A 22,799-nucleotide genomic window follows, 5' to 3' on the forward strand; every position below is an offset into this window, starting at 1 on the left:
GTGAAGGGCTGGATTGGGGTTGCTTAACTTATTGATGAGTACACAAATTCAGATTTTATCTTGGTGAATGATTTCTCTATTTCCAGATACAATCATATGCACTCAATACATATACTGAGTTAACCAAATAGAACCAAATTATTTTTCCCTAGTCTTCTTAACAATACATTTCAGCATAATATACTGAATAGTTCAAACTATTGAATTACTTAAAATGATTAAAAATTCCTGATCAGTGCCTACCAAATAAGTATCTATATTTTGTTTATACAGCATAATAGGGTATTGCTTTCAACACTGCTTTAGGAAAAGATAACATTTTCAAATGGTAACTTTTATCACGTTGATTGACAGTTAAGGAAAAAGGAGTAAGATATCATTTGATTTTTGTATTACAAGTATTGATTCTATCTTAAATTGGTCTAAGTCTTTTTGGCTCACATCAAAATTGAGACAATGTCCATATATGTATTTTTCGTATTTAAAGAACTAAATAACTTAATGGCTAAAAGAATATATCTTACTTTTATCTTCAATATAGTCATCCCAGTTAAACATGCTCATTGTCCTATTGAAAGTGGTACCGTTGCCATCCAAAGAGTTATTAAAGAAGGAAGTAATGTTTATTTCAAAGGAAGAATTATCTGGGGGCCACTGCAAACATTTATTCCGCAGGTTGCCCATAAAAAGCTGTAGTCCTATTAGTGCAAACACACTTAGACAGAACACAGTCAGGATCATGACATCTGAGAGCTTCTTCACAGACTGAATCAGGGCTCCCACAATAGTTTTCAGGCCTACAAATAAAATCAGAGGAAGAAATTTAAATATACTGTTTAACAGCTACTTTACCAACAAAAACATCATGAGCTTGTCCTGGAAAATAAAGATGTCATGCAGACGGCCAACAATATTACTTTAATGTGTGTGATTGAATAACATTTTCATGAAAAGCCTGCTAGCTGGTGAAAATGAATGAAAGCGGAACCTCTATGTTCATTAGAAAACTGAATGGAAATGAACCAAAGTGTATTTCCAAACATTCCTTAGAGCACAAAAAAGATTTTATTATTCATGCTTAAACATCAACCTTGTGTAAATATTTTGCTTTTATTTGCAGATGTCTTACTCCTTAACCTCTTACTGATTTTAGAAAAATCTATATGAATAGAGTACTAAGAAATCTTTTAAGTCACTGAATTATGAGGGAATATATTTGCAAATTCTGCAAGCTTGAGTATGAGTTAAAAAAGGAAGACATCTGAAAACTGAGTCCCATGCAACACTCATGCTATTCCTTGCTCTTTCATTTATCTGCAGGTAAGAAAATTACCAGTTTTTGACCTAAATGGTCAGTTTTGCCTCAGTTTAGCTTCTATGCAGAAAGCTTGATGTTATAGGATGCAGACCATGTATGTAGCCTGTTACTGCAAATGCCTCATGCAAAAACTTGTTAAACTCAAAGGCTGATTTAGAACAGTTTTTAAGAAAGCAACTAGTAAAAGCAAAGAATCAAATCCATCCAAAATACGATGTACCGATTCTTGCTTTTTTATATATTTATTTGCAATAGGTGACAAGCAATAAGGCTTATGCACAAAAGCTGTGATTGCAGCACCAAAGCAGCTAAACTCAGCCTCGGTGTTTAACCTAGCTCTCACCTGGAATGACTGAAATTGTTTTCAATGCTCGGAGAACTCTGAATGTTCTCAACGCTGAGACATTGCCCAGGTCCACAAACTCTGTCACATATCTGTAATAAGGAGTTCACACACAAACACAATGACAAAACACAAGAAACAGTTGGAGATATAAGGGGCCTACCACCTTATACCAGTTTCTTCTTACCTGGAATTACAGAAATAGTTTTCAAAGCTCTCAATACTCTGAAAGTTCGAAGAGCTGAAACATTGCCTAGGTTTACAAATTCTGTTACATACCTGTAGAATTAAATCAGAGTTATTCAGAATTTAGGGAAATCTAAGTCTACATTGGTCTTTCATCAAGACCTTTTCAACTTCAATGAGTGTTGCCATCAGATTTCCAAATTAAGAGAAAAATGGCATTGTCATCAGTCATAATCTGTTACTTAGGAAACTATTTTATTACTTTACAGCTCTAATTGAAACCAAAGCCATATAATTTATATGATAGTTCCTAATTTCTCCAAAGTACATCATTTAAGTGGATGAAAAATATTCTAAATTCTTATGATAACTACATAAAATGCTTGATCTGTCAAGGAAAGTCACCAAGGAGAAACATAGTGTAGGCTCCCACCAATGATTTACTCTTCCAGGATGAAAATGTATTAAGATACTTACGCAAAAGTAATGACTGTGAAATCCAACCAATTCCATGGATCCCGTAGAAATGTGAAATCTTCTAAACAAAAGCCCCTTGCAAGTATTTTTATAAGTGATTCAAAAGTATAAATTCCTGTAAAAGTGTACCTGAGAAAAAACAGCCATGCCCACATTTAAAGATCTAGTAATTTATATGTACATATCTTAAAAGAGACTTAAACAGCAAATAAAATTTAGAGGCTTCCATATGGCTCTGTATCTATCTCCATACAATGTAGAGCTTTTGGCCTGATGTAAACAAATAAGTATTAATCCAAAATATTAATGAAAAGTGAAAGGTGAAAGCCATGAGAAAGAAATATGCAAACAAGGTATAATTTTTATCATTGGATTAATGATCACTGATGATCTACCAAAGAGTGTTAGACTCACAAGGAAGATAAAGGGCTAAAAATATTGGCAGTCAAACACCACTGCAATAATTCAAGCCACTGAATGAGACACTGTAAGCTTTATCCTGGAGGAAGTTAGTGGTTGAAATGAACTTGAATCATTAGCTATCTTGTCTGGTTTTGAGTAGCTAGTATGATTTGTTAAAGAAACTGATCAAGTCTCGAGATATTAAATACACAATTTGAAATAAAGAGGGATGATAATATTGAAAGATATTTTAAATTTTCTACTTACTCCACATTCTTTGTCCAGTCTGGAGGGTTACTCATGGTCATAAATACACAGTTGGTAAGAATAGTGCACATAATGAGCACATTGAATAAAGTAGAATATCGTCAAGGAAGACAAAGAACAACGGAAAATCTCACTTCCAAGTACCACCATGCCTTTCACCACCATGAAATTTAGAACTTTTATGCCCTTATAATTTTATTATCGAGTTTATTATTTCCATTTCTGTCATTCAACAACACCATTTCTAGGCCATGTCAGCCCAAGTCATCAACTACTTAGAAGATACTTAGGTGCTTTTTAGTAATTAAAAAGATGAAAGGGAAAGCAAGGAGTTCATTAGTAAATAATTTATCAGTTTAAGTTTTTTAAATGACAGCCTCAGGTCAACAACTGAACTGCAAGTTCATCATGTATATAAACCCTGACAAAAATTCAGCAAGAGAAATTTATTTAAAAAAAAAAATTCAACAAGCGAATTCAAGTGCTTGATTAAATGCATTATACCTCTATTCAAAGGGTTGCCTTGGTTGAATATCTTTAATAAGATTCTAAGCGGGGTATATGATATACTGTAATTGCTGATAAAATTCTGAATAGTAAGAGAAAATGGTTGATGTTTAGTGCTGGCATTTCTTGGGTTTGTAATTATGGCCAAATTACTTAATTTCCCTGGTTTTGCTTCACTTCACTATGAAAGTATTTTAAAAAAGAAACTACTTACAGGATTTCTGTGAGGATCAAATTAGTTAAAATATGTTAAAGCTCTTACACTTACTGTGCCTGATACATAGTAGATGTTAAATAAATTGCTTTTTTAACTTCCTGAATCATAGAGGATACTGCTTATAACAAATATCTAGTTGGTTTCACTGTAACCCATTTTGCTTTTGTAGACATAGCCAATTCCCTTCATTTTTCTTTATATTGAAAAATGACAAAATTTTCTAAGAAAATATTTGGTAATCAGATAATGAAATGAGTTTCTTTCATATTTAATAAAAAGCAGAAAGATTCCGTTGTAATTGCACAAAACAACACCCTTCATCAATGTAAATTTAGATACAATTATAATTATCTCAGAGAATGAATAGATGCTATTCATTACCCTTCTCCCTAGTTTTATTATAAATTTTCACATTACTTGCACATAACAAAATATCATCGTGATTTTAAGTGCAGTAAAACAGGACAGTGAGTAGCTAATGTCACATTAAACTCTAAAGAAAGTTTCTTTGCATGTACAATGGGATTTAGTCAAAGCAGTAACTGATTTTTCATTTTTACTAGCAGCGATATAAGGCACATGCTTAATTCTCAGCTGTTCAAATGCATCCACATGAAAATGATCATATGTGAATAATGTGGATCAGCCACGTGAGGGCACTGCAACCTAGAGAACACAGAAAAACACCATTTCAAAAAAGAAACATATTTTTCCTTTATTGCTAAAAAAAAATAAAAATAAGAAAATTAAAGATGATTTGCTATTAGCATAAAAAACTAGAGGATCACAAAGGTGATCTGTTGTCCTGCTAGGCCCTACTGGAGGAAATAACTCCCTCTGGCAGATCAACACCATTTGAATGCATGGTTCCCGATCTCGACACAGTCCTGTATTTCTCCACTTAGCTCTGTCCCTTACTCTCTGCAAAGACAATTTCAAATATTCTCCACTCTACTCTGACTTCTAACCTTCTTTTTCCTTCCCTCCCTCCTGAAGTCGATGATGACCTTTTATCTTACTTTACTTAAAGTAGAGATAACATCAGTTGGCTGTACTACTTCTCATCCCCAAATTGACAAGCCTCCCTGAATTGAAATCTATCCTTTCCTCCTTCCTGTTTCAATGGGGAAGAATTCAATTCCTACACCTATGTTCTGGACACCTTCTACTTTTCTAGAATACTTTGTAAATCTCTTATCTCTTCCTTCTCTCACCTTTAACATCTCCCACATTCTTGGCCTCTTCCTATCAACATAAACTTGCTTTGGTCTGTCCTATCTTGGGATGGTGGGGAGGAGACTACTTTCCTGCAATCCACAATGCCCTTTAACTATTTACAACCCTAACTTTTTCCATTTAACAGTCAAACTTCTTGAAAGAGATGTTTATCTTTTCCTCAAGTATTTTATCACATTCTCAACCTACTACCTTTTTTTTTCTGAAGACAACAAACTTTCCATGTTTTGTCACTAAAAAGAAAAGGATAATTTCGAGTTCTTATTTGACTTGTTCTCTCAGCAGTATTTGACAAACATGAATCTTCCTCTTTCATTATGTTCTTTCCCCCTTGCTTCATAACTTCCCAATCCTCCATTTCTTCAACAATTTCTGTATCTTCTGAAACGTAATTCTTTTTTGAAAAGAAGGACCTGGGATATCTCAGCCATTTCCCCAATCTCCTGCTATATTCATCTTGGTAGAGCAGAACTCATCAACAAACATAGTTTCATGCACCATTTTTGTATCTGCGAGTCTCAAATATTTCTGTCTAAGTTAGACCTCTTTTCTGAACTCCACACACCCTACTGTCCACATGACATCTGCACTTATGTATCTATTTGATACTGCTTCAAATAATTTGAAACACCTTGAGTTCTAAAACTGAATTAAAAGTCTTTTCATCTACTTCAGTCTACTTCTCTAGTTTTGTATTATTTAGTCTTCATTGCACTCTCCGCTGTCCCATGTTATTGTAATTGTTTTAGATCATCTAATGAAATACGTTTGTTCTCAAATTAGAGTCTTTGCAAATGCCACCCCTTTTCCCTGGAAATGCTTTCTACTTCACCCCAGCCAACTCATACTTACTTAGTACTCAGATTAAAAGTTATTTCTAGTAGAAACTTATTCACAATAGTACCTGACCTGTTTACATATACCAGTTATATATTCTTATAGCACCTTATATTATTTTTCCAATGATTACTTTTCATATTGATCTTTTCTATTAGACTGTCATCTTCATGAGGGCAGAGACCATGTTTGTACTGTTCACCATTACATCCTTGCCATTTCACAGCGTCAGTTGACTATTGAATGAAATCAATTTGCAACTCATTTCTGACTAAATGAATATTTTTCCTTTTTAATGATTTTTCATGAGGTAGTTATTGATATGGGACAAAAATACAGCATGAAATCTGTCTTCACATATATTGAGTACACAAATTTCAATACCTTTTTTTTTTAGAAAAAAGATAAATGTAAGGTATGACTTAATAGCCTCATGAGATTTATGTCACATAATAGTCTAAACTATGGTTTTATAAGTAAAATGTTTACTATTTATAATGGTGGAATTTAATTATATACAATGAAGTAAAAGATATATTTCAATGTTCATAAGTGATAGAAAGAAATATTATTGTCCAGTAAGTCACAATTAATAAAGCATTATACTCCCACATTGCATAACTATCACTTCAATAATAAAAAATACATGTAAGTTAAAGATCCTCAAACACTCAAAAAGGAAAGCAAATAAAACTATTTTGCCTTTAAAACAAAATACAAGATAACTAGAGTTGGGTTTTTACGCTTTTAATAGATATCTCTAAATAGAAAATTTTAAAATTTATTAACTTTTAAAAATCACTGTGGATTTATTCTTTCAGTCACATACTTTTAAAATTCTTGGAATCTGGTGAGTGACTAAAATAATGGGGTTTCAGATAATCATAACAAATATACAAATATGAAAATAAAAGGTAAGTATGGATTTTGTATTGGTGATACCATACAGTGAAAAAGTATAGAAACTCTACATCAAGGCAGATTTCAGGGGGCTAGAACTAGTAACCAAATATATGATTCCTATATTATTTTCTAAATACATAGGCCAAGACATCAACTAAAGTACACTTTTCAAAAGAACAATGTATCCCAGAATAATATTTCCTCAAGAGCTTTGGTATATAAAATAATACAGAAGCAGACTAACTTTATAGAATATCAGGGAAAAAATAACTTTTTAATCTATTAATTTAATAAATTGTGTTAATCTTTTGATATTGACCTGTCACTTGGCAAATCTAAAATATTTTCTGTGTGTATATGAGGAGAGACTTCTTAAAGTTCACATTGAAAATGGTTTATGTAGCCTTTGCCATGGAACCTAGGTAGAGTACTGGCATGCCCATCCCATACATTCTCGTATGTTGGATGAAGCAGCATGGGCTTTAAAACAGTAAATCGTGGATCACATGCATCCTTTACTAACCACGTGGGCTTCACCAAGTTCTTTAATAGTCTGACATTCAGCTGTCATATAAATGCATATAATAGTACTAATACTTTCCTTAGGGGATACAATTATTTATTAATATTAATCATTTGTATATTGAATATAAAATGTAGGGTATTTGTCATTTTTCAGGAAGGGAAAGACTGTGCTTCTGTTCAGAGACTTTGTAATGACATAATATTCAGAGACATTCCAAGGGAATTTTGAACTTAAAAATATATATATAAACTCAAGGTAGAGAGTTTTGTTAGAGGTTTTTGGAACAAAAATATGGAGAATTCAAAGCAAAATAAGATAGGTCTCTTTCTACACATTGGCACATATTTCTGAGCCAGCAGAAATATTGACTAAATGTCACATATACACTGTTAACTCATCATTCTGTTATTAAAAAATCTCCTATATGATAATATGTGATAACGTTTGCGCATTGAAAACAGGGGAAGTGAAAATTATACGTTGGTCTCCCTCCTTTCCTACAGATCTATGTAGTTCTTCTAATGGGAAACCTCGATGTTTTTAATTTCAACATAGATACATATAATTTTGGGATGAGCTAAAAATCTCACTTCTTACATAATGAAATAGTAAATTGGAGCCACTGAAAATAACCTTTGAGATACATAGAGATAAAGATATTGGTAACGCCCCTAGTACATTGTACCTGAGGGTTTAGAAATTGGTTTTCTTCTGTTAGATGGAAAAAGCAAAGAGCACTGGGCTAATAATCAGAAGACCTGGTATAAAGTGTCAGCTCTGTCACTGATGTAAAATGTGCCCTGGGAACTCAATTAACTAGCGCAAAGTGAGAAAGCTGAAAGAAAGAAAGCTGAGAATGACTACATTGTGTTTAGTCACTTATAGCTCCAAACTGGTGCAATAAAACATTTTGTTTGCAAAGTCAGGATGCGAGAGAGTAGTGATTTGTACAAAATTCTTTGTGCAATTCCTTAAGCAATATGAAAGTTTTACTTTGCAGCAGTTGCTGCTATAATTATAGCTACTACAACCAACACTAACTGTCAGAGCTACCATTTGTCAAGTATCTACTAAGTGCTAGTCATGGTACTAGGAACTTCTCACACATTTTATTATTAATGGTGTATAAATTATGACTATAATTGCATAGGTAGAGAAACTGAGATTCAAATCAGTTGGAGTGACTTAGTTCAAGGTCATATAGCTAATACATAAATCTTAGAACTGGAGTTTGAACCAGGTTTTCTGACACCAAAAGCTGATTTTCATTTTCTTCTCCTTTGTGAATGATGAGTAATTCTGAATTAGTTGTGTGACTTGGAGTGTCTTTGTCATGATTTTAAATATCATCGTATACTGATTTCTCTCAACGTTGTATTTCCAGGAGAACCCTTTCCTGAACTCCTTAAGTCTCCCACTGATGTCTAATAGGCATCGCAAAAATAACATGTTCAAATACAAACTCTGGATTTTACCCACCATATTGTGGCACCTAAGGCCATCCCAAGCTCAGTCAATAGCAACTACACTTTTCTTTCTTGACCGGACTAAATACTTGGACTCATCCTTAGCTTTGCTCATTCCCTCATGCTCTACATCCAATTGCTGAGCAAATTCTGTCAGCTCTTCTGCAAAATACATCTAATTGTGATGACATTTTGCCACCCTCATTGTTTCTTTCATAGTCCAAGTCACCAGCATCCCTTTTCTTCGTAATGGCAGTAGGCCCCCAATCTACCTTTTTGCTGCCACACTCTAACCCCATGCAGCCTATCATCCATGAAGCAGCCAGAGTGATCTTTGTAAAATCTGAGTCAGTTCATGATTGTCTTCTGCTGAAAGCCCTTCAGTCATCTCTCCCCATCTCATTTGGAGTAAATTTGGTATCCTCACCATGGCCTACAACTTTAGCCCCTGACCTCCACTCTCACAGACCTTATCTTCTCCCAGGCCCTGCCTTTCCCACTCTACTGCAGGTGCAGTGGGCTCTTGCTGATTCTTAAATGCACTGGTTTCACCTCTGCCTTCATACTTTGTCTTCATATTTGCTATTTCCCTTACACCTACTTTCCCCCTAAATTTCCATGCCTCACTCCCTCACTTCTTTTATATCTTTGTTCAAATGGTATCTTTTCAGGGAGAACTTCCTTGACTGTATGATCTAAAACAGCATCTTGCCACTCTTCTCTTTTTACACAACTTTATTTTTTTCTTAATAGGACTTATCACTAGCTGACATCTGATTTATTTTTATTATCATTCTCCTCAAAAATACATGCATACACATAACTATGGGAGCAGGGACTTTGTTTTGTTCAATGTTGTATCCCAATGCCTACAAGAACATCTACCACATAGTAGGTACTCGATAAATATTTGCAAATCAACAGATGAATGAGCGATGAAAGCAAAATAAAAAAAGACTATATATTAAGTTATAATCATAAAAATTGACATGAAACACTTGAAACTGGGAATTTTAGGAATATAAATTAATTTCAACTTGTTTACTATATAAAAGTATAACCATATTTTATTTAACTATGAAACAAGATACTAGGCACATCAAAAGCATTTTCAGTTTTCAAAATATACCCTGACAAAAATATGGCAAGCATAAATATAACTTCTTACTCTGCCAAAATCAAGAAACAAAGCTAATTTGATATTCAATAGCTTCTAATGAAGATAACAGATCTTTGCGAAACAAATCAGGATTTTTGTTGGAGATAGAGGTATTGGTGCAGATTTAAAATGCCAATTTCTTTATTGTGAATGGACATTTTCTGGTTTATTAACTAGTAATAACAAATACACAGTGACCTCTTAACTGTGCTCAAGTCCACTGTGACTATCTCTAATCGTTTTTAACTTAATGGCAAAAGGCACTATGCTTGAAGTTAGAAAACAAGGATTTGAACCTACGGTTTGCATTGTGAGAAATAAAAGACAAAATTATTGGGAAAATCTCTTGGAAACTGCAGAGTATTATACATACCAAAGTTTACTAGAATCTCTAATGAAGTGTGTGACTATTACCAAAAGACTGAAGAATTTATCTCTTTTAGACTATTGGTCCGTCTGCCTTTTTTTTTCCCTTATATTTCTACTCTTAGGTGAGATATATGAAATATACATATATTAATTTGGCAATTAATATTTTTAAAAATTTACTTTCTCTAGAGAGATTTCCAGAAACAAATTGTGGCTACAAGCCATTTGTAAGCTTCTGGGAGAGTCAATTGTTTGGTAAATCTTAATAGATCTACTTGGCTGCCTCAACATTTCAACTTGCATCACTGCAGGCCTCCTCACAACTTTGCCCCATGGAGGTTTTCTTTCTTTCTTCTGGGAAGCAAGTTCAAACCTTCAAATTCAAGTTGTATCTTGATTCCTAGAGAGCCCCACCGTAAACTTTGTCCTTAATGCTCAGATTCTCTGATCAGAACTTTGAAAACTGCCCTCATCCACTATCACTTTCCAGAGGGTCTCAAATAAAAATTCATGGGCTCTCTAACCTCCTAGTATTTTCCAGAGTGGAGATGAGAGATTTCACAACATTTTTAAAGATCTCTACTACACAAAAATTTTAAAACAAGAAGCTACGTTTTTCTTTAATAGTGGGCTTTCTTAATTCCATCTCATCGTTCAGATTCAGGGCAAAATAGATTTTTCTGACCGATTCAAACCTTCCATTTTGTCACTTGTTTTGCATATGATCCTTTAATCTCTGATTCATTAGTCACTTATTTTTTCAACATGGACTCTCCCCATGTCTACTCTGAACCGAGTGTTGGACTAAGTCTGAGTTTTCACATAATTACATGTAAAAAATAATGTTTACATGATGGGCATACAATTATTTTAAAATATAATAAATAATTTATGGAAAGATTTATTCAGTGTACAGATTCTAAATACTTGAAATATAATAATAAACCATAATTTATAATTCAGGAGATCCAAATCTAAATCTCAGCTCTGTTTTCATTCCTAATGCTAACTTGAAAACATTTTTTCTCCCTGTACAACTGAGCTCTCTCTTACTTGAAAAACAAAGGTAAGAAAACACATTGCTTTAGATAAGTCAGAAGAAATTATTAAATCTTAAAACACAAAACAAATATCAAATTTAAACATGTTACTGTCTATGTAAAACTTCTGGGGAGGGGGAGGGGAACAAACTAGAGATTAGAAAGAGACTGAATTCCAGACTGAATTCTAGGCAAGTCTGGGATCACAAATTACAGCCCCTCCACTCAGAAATGAACTACGTTCCATGGTACCAAGCTCATTTCCATCTCCTGAATTCCAATATTTTCTAGGCCTGCTAAGGGCAGTGAGCTTTTATATTGCAAGCCTTAAAGCCAGGCTCTGGGCTAATCATGTTGTGGGATCCAGGCAAAGACTATTCTAAAGAAGAAACATTAAAAGTTGTCCTATCTGAGGCTTTGCTTAAATTTCAGTTTCTCTTTCAGGAACCTTCCCTCTGGTTCCCAAAGCATATAGGTCCTCATTGCAAGACTTCTGTGTTCTTCCTGTAAATGCCCCTTGCCTGGCACAGCCCCCGTCTTCCAAACCTTTGCTTCCCTCTTTTTTCCAGGGCTGGCTGTCAGCCAGACAGACCACTGTCCCTTGCTTGTAATAAAACTTATCATTCACAACTACTCTATGTAACTTTCAAGAGTAAGTAAAATTATAAGCCACCAAGGTGCCATCAATCCCACTTCCAAAGAGTAGCTACTTCAATAAGGAAAATGAAGAATAAAATAAGGCAGACATTAAGCCTTTGGAGGGAGAGAGGTAATTGTATCAGGACCTGTGACTTAGATGGAACCTAGGAACAAGTGACAAAAAAAAAAAAAAAAAAGGAGGTAGGAAGGGGAAGGAAGGAAAGAAGGAAGGAAGGAAGGAAGAAAGGGAAAATAGAAAATCAATGGGAATTCTGTCGGGAAAATAATATGGAGAAATATTTGAAAGGCTAGTGTGTACACAGACACACGTTGTAAACATTTACTAATCCAAAGCTTTCAAATGCTGAAATGGGAAACAGAAAGTAAAATTCAGACCAAAAAGAAATAAAATTTTGTATTTTCAACACGTAAAGCAGTAAATTAGCTAATAAAGTTTACCCATTACATAACATTGTAAAGTTTAAAAAGAAGAAGTAAGTAGCGAGCCAAGGAGAAGAGAAGTACTTAGAAGATGGAGAAAAGTGGTTCACTTACCTATGATCCTATTTGCAAGACGCTAACTGTTGAGTAAGTGGAAAGAAAAAGTAAAGTGCACGTAACACTGGCAACCAACCACATGCATATTTTTAAATTCCCAGCTCAATAATTCAGTCAAGGAGCAAAATCACGTTAAATGACTATTTGAAAAAAAGGATATGAATGTACCAAAATCTTAATAGCTAATTTTCTAATAGGGTTGAAGGGAGTTAAGATGTACAGGGCAGAGGTGGCACTGAATCGAGAGATTGCTTTCCCTTTATTCAATACTATAAATGTCTGAAAAAGAAAACACAACATATAAAACAAAATTTAGATAGCCTTATAAAAAAATGTAAGTAATATCCTAATTACCAACATATGACATGGTGATAGGTGCTTTTTCTTTCTGAGGACTATAAATTGTCCTAAATTTGGTAAGTGACTTGAGGATGTAAAGAAGGAAATAAAGAAAATTCGTAGTCAATGCCATAGAAATTCTTAGCATCTTTATCAAGTTTTGATATCAGCATTTTTAAACTATTTGTAATTCATAAAAAGCATAAAAACGAGGTTTTGATAATGTCTTCAGTTAGATAAAAAAAAATTTTCACAAGAACTTCAGGGTTTTCCAAGATTGTGTTTGGATCAAACTCTTTTTTGAGCACTGCAAGTCACCTGCTACTATTCATTCTGAGGAGAAACATAGAAAGGACAAAGTGTATGGTATGAAGGCATAAACCTACAGAAGATCGAAGTACCCTATGTAGAGTTCAAGATCATAAAAATTCATTTATATATTTCTTTTGGAAATATAAAATATACATATGGAAAATTCATTCCCTATTTTCACTTTTTGCTTCACCACAATGTAAGGTGAGAGACTTTTTTTTGCCCTTCCTCAATGCCCCATTGCAAGATGCCTCTTCAGTTCTCTGCCTGTCCTGGGAATGTAGGTTGAAATGAGTGCTTCCAAAAGACTTCTAGGATAATGGGACCATTACATGGCTAGGCCCAGCCAGCATCCTCGGGCTATCTGAGATAGAAAGGAGGAAGGACAACATTCTTTACCAGACATCCCTGGGAATAGCCTGGAACCAATTAGGAAGGAAGGGAAATAAAGGCAACTTGACTAAGAACTCACTTTCTTATTGATATAGTACGGGTCCAGGTCCTCCAGGGGCTCTGACACCATCTCTGGAGGAATGTCTCCATAAATAAATGGAAGGGATTTTCCTGCTTCCAAGTCACTATTTGGCTTTGGGCCATTTTCATCATCTTCATCCTTGCGCTCTTGTTTGGGTCTCGTAGCTTTTTCTTCTGCAATGCGTTGCTCAATAGCAGCAAGGGATTCCCTGGTAAAGAAGCGGAAGCTGTCAGGTCCTGGCGGTACCAGCACTGACTGTGCCATCTTTTCATCCTGCTCCTTTAATCACTGTTTAGCTCCTTGCATAAGAAAGTGCTATGGAAATGAGAGAGAGACAGAGAAAGAAAGCAATGGTCACTAGGATAAAAGGTTACTGTGACAATTACATGCTACTGAGATAAAATATATAAACCAAAGTATCTATAATAATATTTTACTAAGGAAGCTGCATTTGCCATCCAGGGAATTCTCACGCATGCATTCCTTTGCCTGCATGGAGATCTTTCATATTCAGTATGTGTCTATGAGGTAATCTCATCTCCCACTTCCAAAATGATTTAAGTGGAAATATCCAATTCAGAGCTAGGAAATGGAGGATACTGGCTTATGCTTGCTATTTCACTTGTGTGAATATTTTGGCAGCCATCTTTTCTAACATCTTTTCTAAAAAAATATCAGAGATCCAAAACAAGAGATGAATAATCACCCAAAACTGTAGAACCTGGGCTGTGCAAGGATCTTGCATATATCTCTCCATTTTTTTTTCTATGTTCCCTTTGGCCTACTTTTCCACTCTTAATGCTTATTCAGTATCAACGCACCTGGTAAAAAGCTCTGGAAATTCTGAAATACCAGGCTGTGGAAACATAGGTGGATACTGCTTGAAAACAAGGGAGCAGGAAGGAACAGGGGATGCCCGGTTGCGTTTGGAACTGTTTGGAAGCTGCACAGGAAGGGATCCAGCTCCTGCCAAACTGGGCAGGAAGTCACCCACGTCAGAGGTCTGGTGCTTGGACCCCCTGGTTTAGCAACCTGCTGCCAGCTAGTGTAATTACTTCTTAAATGACCAAATTTGCAGTTCCTTAGGAAATACGGTAGAGATAGCCCATTTTCTCAAATAGTGTCCATTTCATAAAATCTACATAGCAGCTCTGAACTTGAACAAAATGATAAGTTGAACATAGTTTATCTTTTAAGCAAACTCCTATTATACTGGCATTTGCAATACATCCAGTTTTACTGTATTCTAATCACATTTTACTGGATTAATATGTGTAACTCAACAAAGCACAACATCATTCCAAATGTTATCTCCGAATCAGTGGCAAGAGTTTCTATGCTTTTTGAAATAATATGACCAAAATCTTGACTCCGGAACGCCATCTGTATACAATCACTTATCAATTTCCCTTCTTTAAAAAATGTCAGTCCATTTTAACACCCACCCTACAAAAATAAGAATTGCCATTTAATTATATAAAGTACATTTTCTAAGAGTAAAATTCATTAATATCTGGATCATTTCTATAATATACGCCAAATCAAACAGGGAAATCTAAAATATAATAAGCTACTGTACCATCTCCACATTTTTTTGAAGTCGACTAGGTAGGACCTTTCAGCTACCAGCTAGCAGACTATCACAGTGCCTCCAAAACACCTCTCATCTCCCTCACCCAGCCCCAGAGACTCATGCCTGGCAACAGGCATGGCAGTTCCCTCTTTGCACACTCCAGGGAGGGAACTGTCATGCCTGGGTGTTCTAATAGAAAAGACATGCTAAAACATGCAGCCAGCAGTTTCAAAATGAAAGTGGTCCTCTGCAGATTCCCCCAAGGATTCTACTGTAAAGGCAGAGAAGCATCACAGAGAATAAGCATAATAAGAATGTTAAAACATTACCCCTGCAGAATCTTTTACACCCAGGGTTTGGGATTGATAAACTGGCAACGAGAAGACTGCAGCTAAAATTCCATCATGCTTTTTTTTCTTTTTCTCATTTTTTTTTTCTTTTTCTTTTTTTTTAGTTCTCCTTCAAAGACCACACCTAACTTCCTGTAAAAGGATTCTGGTAACTGGAGTAAGAACAGGCATTTCCTGTGCCGGGACTACAAAAAGGCATTCTTATAACTACCACTAGAGGGCGGAGGGACCGTGAAGAGAAACAGTGTATGCATTGAGGTGTTAGAAGTAGCCTAAAGCTTTCAGTAATAGAGCTCTGATGTATAGGCTTTTCTTAGAACAAAACATTAAGACTTTGCTGATTTCAATTATTAATTCTGTTAACCAATAATTCTTCTGTTCATGCCTTTTATTTGATAAACCAGAAGTCATTCAATCAATACAAATAATTCAAATTAAAAGTAAAAAGAAAGTAAATAATGAAGGGGAAATATAAAAACTCATAAAACAGCAATTATATTAATGAAAGTCTTACATACAGTTCAATTTAGTCTCAGCCCCAGAGTATCTGAAATCCAATAAAGTGCTTTGCTGATTCAACAGAGATGGCTTTTGTGCCGTACAAGTTAACTTTCTCTAGAAATAAAATAACCCTGATGAGACACCAATCTAATTTTATCTCTGATTTGAGTGGCTGAAAAGCAACCAGAAGAAAATGGAAATGACAGTGGAATGCTAAATGCCAGTTTTTCAACTAATAACACAGCTAAGATTTGAGAGTTTACTATGTGTGGGTCACTGACTGGACTATTATGTGTGCATGTGCTGTATCATTTCATCCTTCCCACAATCTTGTTCGATAAACACTTTCATAGTTTTTATTTAAAAACCAAAGAAAAGAAGTACACCAAGATTAAGAAAAAGTCACCAAATATCCTACAGGTAGGATTCAAACTCAAAGTCTGACACCAAAAATCTGCTAACTTTATTTAATCTTAAAAAGAAACATCTGCTCGTGCAACTAAAGCTTAAAATAAAAATTAAATGAAAATCAAACAGTGGCACCAATTATGATCAGAAATGGTCATAATTATTAAATCGAGATATTTTGCATATTTTGTAGCTTCATCACTTTTATTAAAAATATTATTTGTTGGAAATGAGCAAAAAGGCGATATAGTCAAAAAGAAAATTTTAGTCGCTACAGCAAATCTCTTTTGGTTATGAGAAACAGGATGATTTAAACTGGCTTAAGAGAGAAAAAAAGCAAAGAAGGGAGGGAGAGAAAAGAGAGGAAGGAAGGAAGAAGGGGGTTTGGTTCATTGATTCAAGATTTACTGTCTACAATAGCTTTGGATAATTTGGAAGCTCAACTAATGTTGCCAGCACCTAGTTATGCTGTATCCTTTTGTCTGATTTCCATGGTGATAGCTTTTCTAGAGATTTGTTCCTTATTGTAGTAAAATGCTGTAGCAGCTCCAGCCTCTCACCCTCCCAGACTTAAATGCAATAGGAACAAGGACCCAGAAAAACTCATTGTATCTCACTGACTACAGTTGGGTCACATGCACATCCCTGAAATAATCACTCTGTGAAGGGGGAAGGGTATGTCATTCTATGTGCTTTGATTGGCTTCCCCTAAGCCAAATGCCCCACGCTCGAAACTATGAGGAAATTTCACTTGAAATGTATGAAAAGTCAGGGTTGTGGTGGTAGTATAGAAACATTCTTCAAAAGCAGAGTTGGGGTACTATTACTAGAATGGGGGGGGCATGATGTTAGTCAATAAAAACAAACAAATTGGGGTTGTTTTCCTAGTTTCACCATATTCATTATAGATAAATATTCTATGTTTGGGACTTAGAAACCAGGCAAAATTTTAAGAAGATCTCTTCCCCAAAAGAAACTGTCCTGCATTTGAATACTTCAAAAAGCTCTATGGTTAGGGTTAGCATTAGCTTCATTTATCAAATGAATATATGAATATTCTGGTACAGATATGCTCAACAATAAGCTAATTTGTTACACAAAAGATTCTAAATTCAAAAAAAACTAAGGAATTCGACTTTTACAAAGTGATTTCCCAAGTATTTTGGGGGAAGATTAACCATAATAACAACACATAGTGCTTAATTTGGCAGGCACTATTTTAAGAAATGTAAAACCATTTAATTCTTAATGACCTGATTAAGTAAATACCGTGATCATCCCCATTTGAAACACGAGGAAAATGAGACACCAAAACATTAAATAATTTGTAACATGCATAAGTTCTCACAGCTGGAAGTAGGAGAAACGGAATTTGAACCCAGGCTCTCTGGCTACAGAATCCATGTTCCTAACCATGATGAAATGCTTCTCAAGTCTTTTCCAGAATCACTTACTAACAGAAACATACCAAAATAATATATAAGTTGTACGGTCATCCCTTTTTCTCTCATCGACCCTAGACAGTGGACATGTATTAGAATATTTAAAAGGGTGAACGTGAAATGTTTTGCCAAAACATAGAAGACATAAGATGAGCAACACTTGAATATTTTTTCCATCTTAAAAAGATGTTTATGCAATATAGGTTTGAAGTAACAATTATAGTCTCTTCTTTCTGATATCATAGGATAAGTTTTTCGGAAGTCATGCATATTAATTTTTTTCCCGTTTGTTCTGACCCTTGTTAACACTGTAATGATATTTTATTAGAATGCTAAATAACAGATGTTACGTGGCTTTTAAACTTCATTCCGTTATACTACTTTTCAGATGGAAGATTTTGTATTACAACTTTTAAGGCTAGACACTATATTTGGAAAATCTATAAATAATGGGAAAGACAAACAGTATTATTTAAGTAGTCAGAAAAGAAAGAACATTAAGAATTAGATTTCTAAATTCTGCTGACATTTCTATGTTTCCCTTTCAGTCCTTTTCTTTTATTTTCTTCACTTATAAAATAGGAAAATTAATCTTCTAAATTAAAATATAAAAATTAAACTGTTATTACATATGATGATGTCTACAAAAAATAAAGTTATATAAAAGACAACACAATAACAAAACAAAGATATATAGTAGTAAAGAATATATGACCACAAAAATCCACATTTATAACAATAAGTACTCTAAAGTTAAATTTATACTAAAAACAAATTATGTGCTTATTAAATCTCATAGGTAAGGAAATAATTATATAATAGTCTATATAATAATTAATGATAGTGGATAGGCGCTCAAAAAACTTAGAGGATTTTTGTCCCCGAGTTAAGAAAGCTGAGAAATACTAAGAAATATCTTTTTCTGAAAGTGATCTTTTAATCCTATTTTACAAGTGTAATTTTCAGTTTTCTTCAGTACATTAGAGTAACACTGGAAATATAAACTAAGAAGATTTACTAAACGTTATAAATAAAAGATTTATTTCTGGATTTTCCAGTTTCTTTAATCCATACGTTCGAGACTATTTCCTCATGAACTTTTCTACTGTCACTGGGTTTTGCATATTCTTCCCTCTTAAACCTTGATCCACTAGCTCATTCCTGTAGCTAACAATTTCCGTAAGAGAGAGAAATTTCTAAACAACTAGACTTAGATGGTTTTATATTATAGATTAGGAACAGAACACAATAGAAAATGTAGCCAAAGGCTCAGTATGTACCGTTCAGACAAACTATCATTTTTCTTTAAATGTTGGGTTTAGTTAAAATATAAAAAAACTTTATTTTCAGTATTTTGTATTTATATTATATTTGTTGAGCAATATTCTTATAAAAGTATAAGTATTCCTGTAATTTATTGTTATGTTTTTGAACACATTGTTTTTAACAGAAGTGCACATCAATATTCTCATGACGATCCTTGAAAAATATTATTAAATGTACTCATAATCACTGTACACTCAACTTTCCTGAGAAAAAAATAAATTCTATACAATGAGATATGCTTGTATGTTTATAAAGCATTTTTATTTTATTGAAGGTAGACTAGCACCATGTTTCTACATCCTTCCTTAATTTTTAGATGTATTAAATGCATGTTAGTAGACATCCATGAACTACTTCAACCCCTTTAATTGACTTATTGGCTGGAAAGCCACCTCCAGTCTGACTACATATTAGTTTGATTTTGATGGTAGATTACGCTAGAATCATGGAATTCCACTTCTGGATCTTAACAGGTAAGGAAGGTTTCCAAAAGTATGGTCATCCCCATGATAGTGAGACATTTCCATTTATTCCAAATGCCTAAATATTCCCAGCTTAATTTTCTTCATTTCTTCTGTTTAACTGAGGACTTCTACTTAAAACTTTCCCCTTCAGCCGCCACCTTCTTCTAGTAGGGAGAAAAAGGCAGCCTCTAAACTCCTTAGTGGGGTATTAGACTGAATGTCTGGGCATCTTCCCCAAGAGAAAACAAGCAGGCAGAGCCAGGAGAGGTCTTTGGAATGAAAAACACTGCTCAAAAAAAGAGCTACATTCCATAGTGTCACAGATACAAAGTGTGTGTGTGTGTGCGTGCGTGCGCGCGCGCGCTTGAAAACATGCATGCGCGTATGCACATGTGCGCACATAAGCATGTGTCTGTCTCAGAGAGAATTAGAGATGAGAGATGAGAACATAAGAAACCATGAATTTGTTTCTTCATGTCATGTTAACATGACCCATGACCTAAATTTTGGTACTCTACTCGGTTCTTGATATTAGCCATCTCTTTTAGTTCTTGTAATATCTTGTGAAGGACGTAATGTCACTTTTCTAGCGTGGTGGTGACCCCGGTTTATTGCCATTGCCACACAGAGCCAGATTTAAACTCAAATGTGTCTGATTTCAAGTTCTAAATACACTTCATTGTCCCGTTTTCCTCTGAAGTGAGAAATGTACCACTGATATACAAGTTGCGACAGGTAGTGTGAGATATGTCTGAGTTTTTAAGTTGCTGAATCCCTACCTACACCTAAGATATTTGTAGACTACCACAGGTTTACCACTATTAAACAAACCAGTACCCACAGGAATAACTGCTTCCTCTTATACTCTTGCTATTGTGAGGTTAGCTTGAGTTCTCTTGGAATGAGACTTCAACTCTCTGAACCTTAGTTTTCCTTTCAGTAGAAATGTAAACTCATTTTGAGTTTCATGAAATAAATTTGTAAGAAAAAGCTAAGCGCTATAATTGGGACTTAGTAGATGCTTATTAAATGTGGGTTTATTTTCATTTTTTTAGAGATACCTTAGTGGTTTGTCATTTCTACTTTTTTATTAAAGTTATTTATGGAAAGCATTTCTTACCTATTATTGCATCTTGTTTATCTGATCTCAACTTTCTTTCATCTAGCATACTATCTCACTTGAGATAAACCATCCGGTAAATCATTGGTGAATTAACAGCCATAACTCTTTATTGATTCAGGAGCTTTCTTGTTGTCTTCACTGAGTACATTTTCTTTCTCTTCAGTATAGTTTGTGTCATGATGCCAGACTAATTCTAGACTTCTGAGTTTTTTGTTTGTTTCTATATACATCTATGTCACCTCCATAGATTGAGCTTAGCTTATCTTTCCCAATACATGCCCTTAACCTAAAGTCAGACTACCCTCTTCACTGCCTCTTCTGTCCATCATACAGGGACATATCACACATGCACATATACACACATATGCTTGTTTTTGCCCCTGTAGTTTATTTCCTCAGCACAGAAATTTCAATATTCACTTATTTGCCTCTCCCAATTTTATCAATTCTTCAGGTGCAACCACTCTGGAAAAGTCTCTTTAAGGAAATTCTTCTTCATTTTCATCATTTCCATAATTCTTAAAGAGAAAAAGATAGTAATAGTAACCTCTTAGTGCATCCTTCTACATACATTTTTCTTTGCTTTAATTTTCCCAAAAAGTATTTCTAGGTCAATTTTAATAGAAGTATAATATTACATTTGTCTCCTTTACCCAAGAATCTTCAATCATTCTCCATTATCATTCGTATAAAGTACAAATTCCTCTCCCTGACTTTAAAGAATGCTCCAAATTTCCTTTCTAGTCTTATCTCCTTCAACCTCTACCAGTACTTTACGGTAAAGAAAAATGAAATTGCTCAAGTATTCCTTAACTTGCATCCCAATCTTTGTGTTTCTACTTCTAAGTTGTTACAAATACTGTTTTCATGACCTGAAATTCACTACATCACAAATTTAACCCAATGAGACAATAGCAGTTTTAAATCTCAATTATTACATTTTTCATAAATATTTCCATATCCTTCCAGCTGGGTATGTCTTTTCACTTTTTCAAACTCAATAGCATTTGTTTTTCACATTCTATTTGTTGTATTTATGTAACTGCCTTGAGGTAAGGCTGTGATGTTCTCCTCTTTGTAACTCTTGAAACACATAAAGTAATATCTTGCACAAGCAGAAACTCAATAAAACAATTGAATAACAGAAAATTTCAGAGAGACACAGTATTGAACAAGTTGTCATGTTGAAGGGGGCCTGGATGTGCTACAGACTATTGTCACTCTAGAGGGACAGATCTAAGATGAATATGGATGTTATATAAAGGAACAATTTGATTCAATATAAATAATAATGTTCAAATTCTTAGACTTGCATAAAACAAAATGCCTATTCTTTAATAAGAAATAATTATCAATTACTAGAGATACTCAAGCAGATACTGTAGAAAGGATGCTTGCCTGGGTAAATAATTGGAAGGTATAATTCCAAAATACTTCCAACCCCAAGATTCTACGATTGCCTAAAATACAGATCATCAAATTATCTTTTACTAAAGTAGAAAAAAAAAAAGGAAGACAATTAAATTAATTTTAAGAGTTTTTCCATAGATTCTAGATTAGAGATAACTCAAGATCCAGAAGATGGTCACAGAACATGTTATCTCCCTGAGCAGTGAGTGGCTGCTCTTACTTGACTGTGAGCCCCATGAGGACAGAGCACTGGTCTGGGCTGCTGACCACTTCCAGTCTCCAGTACTTATTGCATCATGCAGTTTCTCTGTAAATGTGTGAATGAAATATGAGACCTAATTTTACATTCACGAAACTAAATTAAAAGAGGTCAATGAGAAGACATAGTGAAAAGGATCTTACCAATAAAATCTGGCTTGTTTTAATAATACGATTAATTACCACTTCTTGGATTCCAATCAGAAAACACTGAAGAGCAATGGTATGAAGTTCTTGTCTTTTTTTATGGCCAAGAATGAATCTGTCTTTGTTGAGTTCACATTGTAAACAATATATTTTTAGCAAATACATTAAATTATGTGCCCAGATATACATTTTCCTTTTTAAATTTGTCACCTAGGGGGTCC

General features: G+C 34.4%; 1 protein-coding gene across 5 annotated transcripts in view; it reads right to left on the reverse strand.

Annotated features, from left to right (window-relative positions):
- The window catches only part of SCN2A (sodium voltage-gated channel alpha subunit 2), a 121,091-nt gene that overhangs the window by 67,882 nt on the left and 30,410 nt on the right, over window positions 1-22,799 (reverse strand). For 3 of the 5 annotated variants that reach the window (XM_036236909.1, XM_036236912.1, XM_036236913.1), the window contains exons 2-7: window positions 13,574-13,891; window positions 12,611-12,729; window positions 2,994-3,083; window positions 2,325-2,453; window positions 1,662-1,753; window positions 525-797 (exon numbers count right to left, since the gene is read on the reverse strand). In XM_036236909.1, the coding sequence (XP_036092802.1) occupies window positions 525-797; window positions 1,662-1,753; window positions 2,325-2,453; window positions 2,994-3,083; window positions 12,611-12,729; window positions 13,574-13,840 (970 nt within the window). In that variant the 5' untranslated portion in view covers window positions 13,841-13,891. Of the gene's footprint in view, window positions 1-524; window positions 798-1,661; window positions 1,754-1,848; window positions 1,941-2,324; window positions 2,454-2,993; window positions 3,084-12,610; window positions 12,730-13,573; window positions 13,892-15,478; window positions 15,653-22,799 lie in introns of those variants that run through there. The other 2 variants (XM_036236911.1, XM_036236914.1) reach the window with 2 other exon arrangements.

The sequence above is a fragment of the Rousettus aegyptiacus genome, unplaced genomic scaffold (genome assembly GCF_014176215.1).
Source record: "Rousettus aegyptiacus isolate mRouAeg1 unplaced genomic scaffold, mRouAeg1.p scaffold_m13_p_2, whole genome shotgun sequence".
Taxonomy (NCBI): domain Eukaryota; kingdom Metazoa; phylum Chordata; class Mammalia; order Chiroptera; family Pteropodidae; genus Rousettus; species Rousettus aegyptiacus.